The sequence below is a fragment of the Lutra lutra genome, chromosome 12, assembly GCF_902655055.1.
Source record: "Lutra lutra chromosome 12, mLutLut1.2, whole genome shotgun sequence".
Lineage (NCBI taxonomy): Eukaryota > Metazoa > Chordata > Mammalia > Carnivora > Mustelidae > Lutra > Lutra lutra.
In genome coordinates, this window is record NC_062289.1 from 91087768 (window position 1) to 91100735 (window position 12968).

The 12968-nt window shown below is 45.2% G+C and overlaps 1 protein-coding gene across 1 annotated transcript in view; it reads right to left on the reverse strand.

Moving 5' to 3' along the window:
• Positions 1–12968, reverse strand: part of NOS1 (nitric oxide synthase 1) — a 171552-nt gene that overhangs the window by 20096 nt on the left and 138488 nt on the right. Inside the window, 5 exon segments of the mRNA XM_047698064.1 lie at positions 3513–3687; positions 8614–8730; positions 10487–10588; positions 11550–11608; positions 12179–12283. Coding sequence (XP_047554020.1) covers positions 3513–3687; positions 8614–8730; positions 10487–10588; positions 11550–11608; positions 12179–12283 — 558 coding nt within the window.

The window sequence follows — 12968 nt, forward strand, 5'->3', positions numbered from 1 at the left end:
CTTTCTATCCACTCACCCACCCATCCACCCATCTATCCATCCCACCATGTACCGGCCAGCCATCAGTCTATCCACTAATCCATCCTATATTTTTTGAATGCTGTTGATATGCTGGATATATCAGCTTTACTAATTAATGACTTTAAGATTTAACCTCTAGGGATGCCTGGGTGGTTCCGTGGGTTGGGCCTCTGCCTTTGGCTCAGGTCATGATCTCAGGGTCCTGGGATTGAGCCCCGCATCAGGGCTCTCTGCTCAGTAGGAAGCCTGCTTCTCCCCACCCCTCTCTGCCTGCCTCTCTGCCTACTTGTGATCTCTGTCTGTCAAATAAATAAATAAAAATCTTAAAAAAAAAAAAAAGATTTACCCTCTACTTAATATGTAACTTTTATGTCATTTATTCCTAAAACCAATATTTGTAGAGGCCTAACATTAAGCAAGAAAATAAACACCTTAGGGGCACTTGGGTGACTTGGTCAATTAAGCATCTGTCTTTGGCTCAGGTCATGATCTTAGGGTCTTGGGATCAAGTCCAGCATCAGGCTCTGCACTCAGCAGGGAGCCTGCTTCTCCCTCTCCCTGCCCCCACCCTCCACTTGTGTTCTCTCTCTCTCAAACAAGTAATAAAATTGGGGCACCTGGGTGACTCAGTCAGTTAAGCATCTGACTCCAGCTCAGGTCATGATCCCAGGGTCCTGGGACTGAGCCTTGTGTCTGGCTCCTCGCTCAGGAGGGAGTCTGCTTTTCTCTCTCCTCCTGGCCCTCTCCCCTACTTGTGCTCTCTCTCACATGTGCTCTCTCTTTCAAATAACTAAAAATCTTTAAAAAATAAGTTGTCTTTAAAAAAAAAAGAAAATAGACACCTTAGAACATCCTAGCTATCTTATTCTAAAGATTTAAACAATTAAAAGCAGAACATATTGAATGTTTGAACATCTCCCTATGAATTTTGCTTTTTTTCTATTTCTATTCTTTTTTTTTTTTTCCAAGTTCATAAGTTCTCTGACTTTAGTAATCCTAAGAATTACCATTTGGAATTTGGGTTTTTGGGAAAAAAGCCATGGATAATTAAAGAGTGTTTTTGTTTTGTTTTGTTTTGTTTTGTTTTAGGGAGACAGAGCATGTGAGCAGGGCGGGGAGAGGCAGAGGGAGGAGGAGAGAGAGAATCTCAAGCAGACTCCATGCTGAGTGCAGAGCCTGATGTGGGGGTCTGTCCCATGACCCTGAGATCATGACCTGAGACACCACCGAGAGTCAGATGCTTACTGACTGACCCACCCAGTTGACCCAGTTCAAGAGGTTTTTAAGGGTAGCTTTAACCACTTTTTGGCCTTGTGTCGATTTTCAGATAATCTAAACATCCGTCAACTGATGAATGGACAAACAAAATACGATACATACATACAATAGAGGATTGTGTGGCCGTAAAAATCAATGAAGTACTGATAAATACAATGTGGATGAACCTTAAAAATGTGCGAAACGAGCCAGTTTGAAAAGACCACATACTATAGGATTTCATTCACAGGAAACGTCCAGGAGAGGCAAAGCTACGGAGATAGAAAGTCAGTTAGTGGTTGCCAGGACCAGGAGTTTGGTGGGAGGATGGATGGGGTGGGGGGGGGGTGATAGCTAAAGGGTACAGTGGCTTAGTAACAGGCCCTGCTTCTGGGGTGCTCAAAGTGGGCTGATTGAAGTCAAGAACCATAGTGACCTCAAGGTAACAGAAGAAGTTATCACCATTTTCCTTGTCTAGGGAGAAATGCAGAAACAGACTGATGGACACAGCCTCCCCCAACAGATATCCAGATAGCTCAGGGCCTCAGTTTCCCCTTTTTCTCCCTATCTGCTTCTGCATGCAGGGTGGGAAGTGCCAAAGGAGTGACAGGAGGTTGCCTGGTGTCCTTTCTCCTGTGGAGGCTTGAGAATGTGGCTCCACGCATTCTGGCGTGGAGGAAGGAGCAGGTGGAGGTGGGGGGGTCGGCATTCATGGCTCTTTGTTTTTTCCAGGATAGCCAATCGAATCATGCCCCCCATGCAGCTAGAAGGCCATTGTTCATTATTCTCCTGTGACCTCATATGTCTAGAATTGCGCCATCCAATAGGATGTTCTATCATGATAGGAATGTTCTGTGCTGTCTCCTGGGATGACCACTAGCTTCTTGGGACTACTGAGTATGTAAAATATGCAGCCAAGGAATGGGCTCTTTAAGTAGAATCTATTTAATATAGATACTAAATAGAATTAAAAACTAATTAAAAATGATTAAAATTTTATACATCCATTATGGTATATAAAATATATAAGTAATTATTTTATGTAAGATAAATATATTTATGCAAATATGTGATATATATTTCTGTCATAATATACAGTATTTTATATTATAATTAAACATTTAATTATTTCTATGTATATATACACAGACATTTTTCATGCAATATAAAATTCATCATTTTAAAATGTACTAAAATGTACAATTCCATGGTTTTTAGTGTGTGGAGAGAGAGAGAGAGTGCAACCACCACTGCTATCCAGTTCCGGAACATTCTCGTCCTCCCAGGAGAAGCCCTGTACCCATCAGTAATCATTCCATTTTCCATTCCTCCAGAGCCTAGGCAACCAGAAATCTAATCTCTGTATGCATTTGCCTGTCCTGGACATTTCCTATAAATGGGAGCATAGACCTTTTGTGCCTGTCCTCTTTCACTCTGCAGGTTTGCAAGGCTCATCTGTGGTGTAGCAGGTGTCAATGTTTCATTCTTTTCATGGCTGAATCATATTCCATTATCTAGATACCATGTTCACTTGTTCATTCATCCTGTTGAATGTGAATTCATGAATACTGACATTTAAATTGCACTTGGGTTGGGGCGCCTGGGTGGCTCAGTGGGTTAAAGCCTCTGCCTTTGGCTCGGGTCGTGATCCCAGTGTTCTGGGATTGAGCTCCGCATTGGGCTCTCTGCTCAGTGGGGAGCCTGCTTCCTCCTCTCTCTCTGCCTGCCTCTCTGCCTACTCTCTGTCAAATAAAATCTTAAAAAAAAAAAAATAGCACACAGGGCTAGTGGCTCCCATATTGGTCAGCGAAGATCTAGCACAAGAGGGAGAAGCTTGTCCAAGTAGACAAATCGGAGACCTGAGCTCCAGGATGAGGCATGGCCCCGGTGTGGCTACCCAACTTTATGTTTTTGGCCTACCTGTCTACCAAATGCAAGGGAGGGATGGATTCCTCCCAGCTCTGAAATCCCAAGACTATAATTTTCTTTTTATAGATTAAGTCTCTAACCATAATGCAGGGGGTTAGATTCTGGGTGGAGAATGTGTGTTTTAAGACCATCTAAATCCATCTGAGTTGTTGACAGCTGTATCCTGGCTGGATACATGAGGGAAATACCGGGGGTTCTCTCAAGTTTCTTCTATTTCTGATGGTGTTGGTACTCTGTCTTTGGAGGTTTTGAGGGTGGGTCGTGAATTCTCCCCTTAGGTGTCCGAGATCTGGGCCGGTGGTTACCTTGAAGACCTTCTTGGCCCAGGTCCTAAAAGCCTCTTCTTGCCCACAGAGCTCATCCCCTTCCCTCATCTTCAGGATTCTTTCTCCTCCCAGCTCCTCCAAGAGGGTGTCCACAGCATGTCCAAAGGCGCAGAAGTGAGGGTAAGCCCGGGAGCCAAGGCCAAACACAGAGAACCTGCCAAGGAGACAACAAAAGGTCCGTGTTAGGGGACTGTGGGGCGTGAGAGGGTATCTGGTTATCATGGACACTGTGTCCTCCTCCCCAAATTCATATGTTGAAATCCTAACCCCCAATTGTGGTTGTATTTGGAGATGGCACCTTTAAGGTGGTAACTGAGGTTAAATGGTGTCAGAAGGTTGGGCCCTAGTCCAATAGGACCAGTGTGCTTAGAAGAAGCAGAAGAGATACTGATAGCACTCTCTCACTCTGACGGTGGAGAAAAGAGGCCATGTGAGGGCACAGCAAGATGGTGGCCATCTGCAAGCCAGGAAAAGAGGCCTCGCCAGAAACCAATCATACTGGCACCTTGATCTTGGACTTCCAGCCTCTAGAACTGTGAGAAAATAAGTATCTGTTGTTGAAGCCATACAGTCTGGTATTTTGGTTATGGCAGCCTGAGCAGACTAAGACATTTGGTTATCTCTAGAAGGACTGTGTTTAGCCCATGGTGATCAGATGTCCCTAAGCCCACCTGGGGAAGGCCATTTTATTTTTATTTATTTTAAGGAGAAAGAGAACTCTCTAGGCTGGAGTAGCTGAAGAAAGTTTTCTTTCTTTCTTTCTTTTTTTTTTCTTTAAGATTTTATTTATTTATTTGACAGACAGAGATCACAAGTAGGCAGAGAGGCAGGCAGAGAGAGAGGAAGGGAAACAGGCTCCCTGCCGAGTAGAGAGCCCGATGTGGGGCTTGATCCCAGGACCCCGGGGACGATGACCTGAGCCGAAGGTAGAGGCTTTAACCCACTGAGCCACCCAGGTGCCCCGGAAAGGCCATTTTAAAATCTGGGAGCCCCTGGGGCCTCTTCTTATCTCCTTCTAGTTCTCTGTTAGCTGCGACCATCCCCAGGAGAAAATTCCCAGTGGTCCTAAGGAGGATGAGTTAGGGATATTGATGACCCAGAACCATAGGTTTACTTCTCGTGCGTCCCTTTCTAAGCCAGTGGAATTAGTCTACTTTTTGGGGAAGGCTTGAATTCTATCATGGACACAACCAGATGAGTTTTAAGTACAAAAGTAATTAATGAAAATCATAATACAGAAGTCCTCAGGGTCCTATATTAATGAGGAGATCAGAAGGACTTGTCATTAACACATCAAATGTTCTATGTTAACAAACTGGAATTAAAAACAAAAACTTAAAAAAAAAAACCCACATCAAATGTTGGTGGGTAAACAGGTTCTTCTAAAAGGGGATGAAAGGTTTATCAATATGCCAGCTCCACCTCTTGGGATGTCTATGAAATTCATTTGTGTTGTTGGGGCGCCTGGGTGGCTCAGTGGGTTAAAGCCCCTGCCTTCGGCTCAGGTCGTGATTCTGGGGTCCTGGGATCGAGCTCCGCATCGGGATCCTGCTCAGCGGGGAGCTTGCTTCCTCTTCTCTCTCTCTGCCTGCCTCTCTGCCTACTGGTGATCTCTGTCAAATAAATAAATAAAAATCTTAAAAAAAAATTCATTTGTGTTGCAAACCCTCTTTGCCTAGATACCACCAAGAACGTGGGTGTTTGAATCAGTGGGGGTCCAGTTAATGAGATTTTCTTCTCTGTTAAGGTGGGCTGCCTTGACTTGAGTATGAGAAGGGAAGGGCTGTGTCTCAGACAGCCACTCTTGCTAGTTCGCTGTTCTAGAGACACTTTAGGTCACACTTACAGGGTCTGGACCTCACCGGGACCAGAGCGACACATTGGAACAGGAACACTGCACCCCACTTTTTTCCCGGGTTGGAGTTTTCTGCTGCAGACTACCATCTCGGACAAGCCCAGATGTGGGGCTCTGTAAGTTATTTCACCGTGGCTCTGGCTCTGGGTCTGAATCTCTTTGTTTAGGATGAAGGGGTCAATTTGGCTAAAGATTGAGATGGGGGATGCGGGGAAGGAGGAGGGGAAGCTGGGAAGGGACTCCCATTCTTTCTGTCTTTGGAGAATGCACTTGAGATGGGTCCAGGCGTCTCACAGATCAAGTGAGGGTTAGCAGAGGTTAACATCTGGGAAGGAGCACTTTTGCCCCAAGCCATGCCCCTTAGCTTCAGCCCAGTGGGGATCGGAAATTCCTAGCATCAGTCATGACTTGTGGTTATGGCACTTGTTCCTCAAACATGCAATATTCATGTTCATGGCATCTGCCATACCGACTTCCAGTGATACTATTGTTTCCTTATTACTGCTGTTTAACTTGCTTTTAATTTGTACTCACTAGTTTATCAAACCCACCTGTGTTCACTAACAGATGGCTCAGGTGATTCATTCATTAGTATATTTCCTGGTACACCTAAGGACCTGCAGCCCAGTTACTTCCTAGGCTCACGTTTCCACCACGATCTTCACCTCATGATTTCAAACTTCCTATTGTAAGCCTCCAAACCAGGAACTAGCAAACTGCTTATACAATGGGGCCAGAGAGTAAATATTTTTAGGTTTCTAGGCCAAGAAGCAAAATCGAAGCTATCATGTAGATACTTATGTAACAGACAGAAAACAAATTCCTGCACATTTTTATTGACAATAAAAATTAAAAAAACATTTTTATTACATTTACTGAGGATCGTGTTTTAGTACTATGTCTACTTATGAGGATTTATCCTCATAAGTATCCCTCCCCCTCATTTTTGAGGGGGAGGGATAGCGTTTTGCTTCTTTGGGATTCAATGGTAATGTTTCCTATCATCGAGTGAGTTGCAAATGTTCCACTCGAAAAACCATTCCCAGCTCACGGGTTGTGGAAGAGTCCACAATGGCCAGGCTGAACGCACCTGCGGGCTGCAGCCTGCCAATGCCTGCCCTGAGCTGTGATAGATTTAATATGGGAAAAGTGGGTCTGGCCGTCAAAGTACAAAACCGATGTTCAATGTCAAAACTAAAACAATGCACTGATGTCAAACCCTGTGGAATGAATAACACCATGGGTGAACCCTTGTATAAATTATGCATTTTGTGTACTCATGATGTGTTGGTGTAGTTTCACCCATTGTACCAATGTACTACGCTGGATGGAGATGGTAGGCTGTTTTTGTTAGCGGCTGGGAAGGGAGCACAAGGGAAATTGCTGTATCTTCCTCTCAGTTTTGCTGGGAACCTAAAGCTGCTCTAAAAAAAATAAAATCTATTAAAAAGGGCACTGCTACAGACAAAGGGCTGATATCCACGATCTATAAAGAACTCCTCAAACTCAACACACACAAAATAGATAATCATGTCAAAAAATGGGCAGAAGACATGAACAGACAGTTCTCCAAAGAAGACATACAAATGGCTAACAGACACATGAAAAAATGTTCATCATTAGCCATCAGGGAGATTCAAATCAAAACCACATTGAGATACCACCTTACACCAGTTAGAATGGCCAGAATTAAGAAGACAGTAAACAAGTGTTGGAGAGGATGTGGAGGAAGGGGAACCCTCTTACACTGTTGGTGGGGATGCAAGTTGGTGCAGTCACTCTGGAAAACAATGTAGAGATTCCTTAAGAAATTAAAAATAGAGCTATCCTATGATCCTGCAATTGCACTACTGGGTATTTACTCCAAAGATATAGATGTACTGAAAAGAAGGGCCATATGTACCCCAATGTTTATAGCAGCAATGGCCACAATTGTCAAACTGTGGAAAGAGCCAAGATGCCCTTCAACAGATGAATGGATAAAGAAGATCTGGTCCATATATACAATGGAGTATTATGCATCCATTAGAAAGGATGAATACCCAACTTTTGTATCAACATGGACGGGACTGGAGGAGATTATGCTGAGTGAAATAAGTCAAGCAGAGAGAGTCAATTATCACAGGGTTTCACTTACTTGTGGAGCATAAGGAATAACACAGAGGACATTAGGAGAAGGAAAAGAAAAGTGAATTGGGGGAAATCGGAGGGGAAGACGAACCATGAGAGACTGTGGACTCCGAGAAACAAATTGAGGGTTTTGGAGGGGGGTGGGGGGGGTTGAGAGGGCCTGGTGGTGGGTATTATGGAGGGCACATATTGCATGGAGCACTGGGTGTGGTGCATAAACAATGAATCTTGGAACACCGAAAATTTAAAAAAAGGGCACCGCTGGACATAAAACTTCAATATCTAGGACTCCTGTGATGTGAATTCATCTACCAAGCATTGCCATGAGCAGGTATGAGAAGCTTCGATTAGCAAAATTCAGGAAGATTTGCAGCCAGGCCCAGATGTTCGGCTTACATTAGCCTTGTGTTAACTAACATCGGCAAAACCAAGGATGTGACATCCAGTTTTCCTTCTTTCTCGTCGAACTGAATTCACAACTGTTGAAATACAAAATATCTGTCTGTGTCCTACCTAAAATGACCTCTTGGTATGTGACCCCTGTACTTTGGTAAACATGGGGTTGAGTCCACGTTTTTTGCATCTGACCGCACATTAGAGTCACTTGGGAAACTAAGAAAGTAAAAGGCAATACTTGGGGCCAATTCTAGATGAACTACATCAGAATCTCTGGAAATGGGGCTTGGTTACTTGTATATTGCAAACATCTCCAGATGATTTTGATGTGTGTGCAGGGTTGAGAGCCACTGGCACATGGCAGGGGTGCCTCCAGAAGCTTCTATCAGGTGTAAAACATATCACCGGGAAGCATAGCTCATTGAGTAATTTCTAGGGACTAACAACCCTCAGCACACAGGATGATGGGCTGAGATTTGGGCGATGGAGCTTTGAGAGTATGTTTAGGAAGAGGTGACAGGAGAGCCCAGCTAGTGTGCTTAAACAGTTGGGAGGAGTCACCAGACAATGACAATACAGCTGGTTATTCAAAAGAAGGTTGGAAATAGAAGGAAGGGAGACCCCCTAACAAAGAGCTCACTTTGCAACTGAATCTAGCCCACCAAGATGTCTTCCCTGATGTCCTCAATCCTTGCTCACCTCACGTTTGCCAGGGGTCCAGCACTCTCGAAGTTGTCTCTGAGGTCTGGCCCGTCACCTGATGATTTATGGGAGTCAGAATATGAGGAAACGCTATTGAATCGGACCTTGTAGCTCCTGCCAAAACAGAAGAGAGCCTGTGAGTCCTGACTTGGAACCCCTTGTTGAGGTCGACACCCCAAAGGATCTTCAAATGACCAGTCCTGTTTCTAGGACTTTCTCTCACATGTTGAGACCATAAGTCTTCTTCTTCTTCTTCTTTTTTTTTTTTGAGACCATAAGGCTTCTATGGACTCTTCCAGAATGGATCAACTTACCTTCATCTACCATGATGATAGCTAGTCATCTGCACATGACACTACTTGTATTTAAAAGGTTTCTGACCCCACTCGACTCAGGAATCTTGAGAGCAAGATGGTCAAAATGATTTAATGGGAAAAAAAAGTCACAAATAGAAGAGATCATCCCCTAACCATTAGACCACACTTCTTGGCTTGCCAAATTGTGATGAGCACACAAATCCTTCTGGGATGTTGCTAAAGGGCAGATTCTGATTCAGTGTATCTGGGCAGGGTGTGAGGTTCTGCATTTCTAAGAAGTACCCAAGAGAGGCCAATGTTGCCAGTCCCCAGACCTCAGTCTGAGTAGCCAGGAGCTAAGTCAGTCTTAGTCAGTCAGCTAAGAACTAACTTGTGCTGCCCGCTATGGTAGCTCTGGGTATTTACTGAAACATAAAGTTCAATGGATTAAAAAGAAACACAGTTAAGTATTCTGTTCCTCGCTTGTACTAGTCATGTGTTAAGTGCTCAGGAGCCACATGTGGCTAGTGGCTGCCATATTGGATAGTACAGTTGTGGAACAGTTACACCACCCTAGAAAGTTTTCCTGGATTGTGCCAGACAACTCCCATTCAATGTTCTCTCTCCATCAAGTTATGGACCTTGGACGTTTCAAGGAGCTGTCACATTTCCCATTTCAAGGAAATGTGGAAAACGTTCTAGCACTGAGACATGGCATGAAAAGAGATTGAATTTTTTATTAAACTCTTCTGAAGGGGATTGAAGGGGAAGGAAGATGTCACTGGGACGCAGACCTCAGCATGAGAGGCTCGGGAGCCTTGAGACTTCAAAGAAAGATCCAGTCTCCCTGTTCTCTTCCAAAAGTGGGAAGTGTTGTTTTCAGGGAAAGAAAAACAACAACAAGCAAACAAAACATAAAACAAAACAAAATCCCAAGACCAGAAAACAAAACAACCCTCCCCAACAAAAGCCCAACACCCAAACCAAAACAAAACGACACCCCGCAAACAAATCCGAGTGCAAAAGACAAAAAAAGACACTGCGTGTTCTGGCAGGCAGGGCTACTGAGCTGGACGTTCTTCAAAGTTTTCGTTCCAGCATCAGGAAAGTTCTAAATATATGTAAGTGTATTTTCTGCCCTAAAATAGTCTCACATTGAGTCATTTCTGCAAATAAGTCATGCAACATATCAGGGGGGTGGCTGTGTTGTTAGTGTGGGAGGGATGGTTAATGCTTGTGGGTTAAAAATAACGGCACATGTATTTGTATGAGGTTTGAGGTTTTTCCAACCGCTTCCCTCTTTGTTTTTATCCTTTGATTCTCTCAGCCACTCCCAGAGATGGCTGGGGCAGAGATGGTTTCTCCCCATTTGGCAGATGAGAAAGACTGAGACCCAGAGAGGTCAAATGCCTTGCTCAAGGTTGCGTGGTGAGTTAGTGGCACAGCCTGGGTTAGGACTCAGGTCTCCTTGAGATGCAGGTGTGGCCTTGGATGCTTGGGCATTGGGCACCCCCCCCATGCATACATGAACACAGGGCACACATGCCCATATACACAGCACACACACACTCTACCTCTGCTGGCTGTCACGGGCTGCAGCCAGACCACGGACTCCTGGGTCACCTTGGGGGAGGGGAGGCCCTTTACGGGGAAAGAAACGCAAGGGTTCCGGGTACCTAGAGGGGAGAACGGATGGTGCCCTCTCTCTCCCTGAAGGAGGGGTGAGGAGGAGCCTGTGATGGTCACCTGGAAAGGAGAGGGGCAGGGAGAGCAAGGACAAAGATGGCTAAGCAGGAGGGACGCAGCTATCCCTTGGGAATGGAACGTATGTGAGCTCGGAAACAGGTACTTTGCTAAGGAGAAAACCAGGAGAGGTTTTCTGTGGACCAGGGTCTCTAAACACCAGTCAGCTAAGGCATTTGCTCTGCTCCGTGCTGGAGGAGACGCCATATCGGGCTCCTTGAAAGAGAGCTCGGCATGCACATGCTTTATGTTCTCTGCTTTATGCGGGACTTACGGCTTTGCAAGGGTACTCGTGATGACCGGCCACCTTATGAAATCTCTTTAGAACCCAACCCTACATTGGGACGCAATTTCACCACGAACATCTTTTGGCTACGGTTTTTTGTTGTTGTTGTTTTCTTTTTGTTTTTTTGTTTGTTTGCCTTAGGAGGTATCTCATCTTCGGAACTCAACCTCTATACTAGCTAGAACTCCACCAGAAGCATCCCATGGAACAGTTCTGGGGAAAGAAACTCAATTTTGCTGATTTCAAATGTATGTTTCCAAAGTGGAGAGATAATAAGAACCAGTGTCTACACTTAGGGGGTTCTGAGTTTTCAAAAGATGCCCACATCTATTTTCTCCCTCGGTTCTTACAAGTTAAGAAGTAAAGGCAGGTATAACAAGTCCTATTTGATGGAAAAAGAAACTGAGGCATGGGGCAGTAAAGTCACCCAAGGAGCCAGAACATGAGCCCCTAGTGAGCCCCAGACACCCACCAGCTAACACTGCTCACAAGGGGACCTTAAGTCACAAAAACCAGCCCGCACTCAAACGTGAACCCCAGATGCCAAAAGACAATCTTCAGTTATCCCCCCAAGTATGTGATGCGACCCTGGAGGGTCATTCACTTACTTCCTTTCCTCGTGCACAGAGTTGGGGTGCCTCATTTCCATCAAAGCGCAGCCGAATTTCTGGAAGCCAAAAGAGATGACTGAAACATGGAGCGGGACTTAGAAACCCGGAACAGGGTTGGGCGTCCGGGGTCCTGGCTGACACATCAGGCACATGCCTGAAGCCTCTGGAGGCCAGGATGCTAGGGACAATCAGGGGTTCGGGCTGGGCAGCTGTGTCTTCCACATGGGTGGGTACACATGGAAGGACACGCTGATGAAACGACGCCAGGTGTGGACCTGCTACCCCCAGCACACAAATCCCCACTGTGGCTTTCTCTTTATAAAAATACCATCCCTGCTTCTCTTCTCTGGAGCAGGGGATGTCAAAGTCCTGATTGGGGCATCCATTCCAAAGCACGGCAGCTCACTCAGGAGGGAGCATTTTCGCTGAGGATTGACTCATCAGTAGACATCACGAGACTAAGGTCTTAGAATTGTCCAATCTTTGTGGAACTTGGATCCAAATTGAAGTCATGGGCTTTCAAGGCTCTGGGAGGATTTGATGTTGACTGGCAGGTGTACCTGCTGCCCTTCCTCCCGCCCCCACCCTGATGGAGAACATGATAGAACAGGTGAAGGTCATCTTACCTCCCCATTCTCAGGGGGGTCTCCATTGCCAAAAGTGCTGGTAACCACGAGGACGAGAGTTTCATGTTCCAGATGTACAATGTCATATTCTTCCATGGACATCACCTAGGAGGGTGAGGATGAAGGAAGGGGGGAGAGGAAGGGAGAACATGACAAGGAGAAGAGGTAAGAGAGAACAAAAAGTGATGGGGGAAGGAGAAGAAGAGAGACAGAGGAAAAAGATGAGTCACCTTGAGCCATCTCCTTTGGAAGAAGAACCAAAAGTTCTGGGTGTCACTATTTCAATGGGCTCAAGTGGGTAGAACTAGAAGTTTTTTTGGCAGTGTGGGGCCTTTCTATGTCACAGTGGTCTGAAGGACCATAAAGAACCTGGGAGCGATGGTGGAAGGGGTTGGCTGCTGACAGAGACAGATCTTGATTGAGATCCTTGGGCTTATGCCTAACTGATCCTGGAATCTTCTTGACCACATTTAGGCTGGGAATGACCCAGCTGGCTCTGACCAGGTCTGCTTAGACTCCTTGCTAATCCTCCCTCCACTAGCATGGGACCTGGGCCAAATAAGTCTGAGATTCCTGTTGTAAAGAAGATTATTGGCCTATATCCTAGCATGTCTTGAGCAACGTTTCTCTAAGTAGGTTCTGGGGAAACCCAGTCCCTTGAGAGGCTCCTTGAAAATAAGTGAGCCATGAACTAACATGCTTATATTCCAACCCCTTTTCATTTGGATTAGAATACAGTAGACCTTGAACAACATGGGTTTGAACTGCATGGGTCCACTTATACATGCGT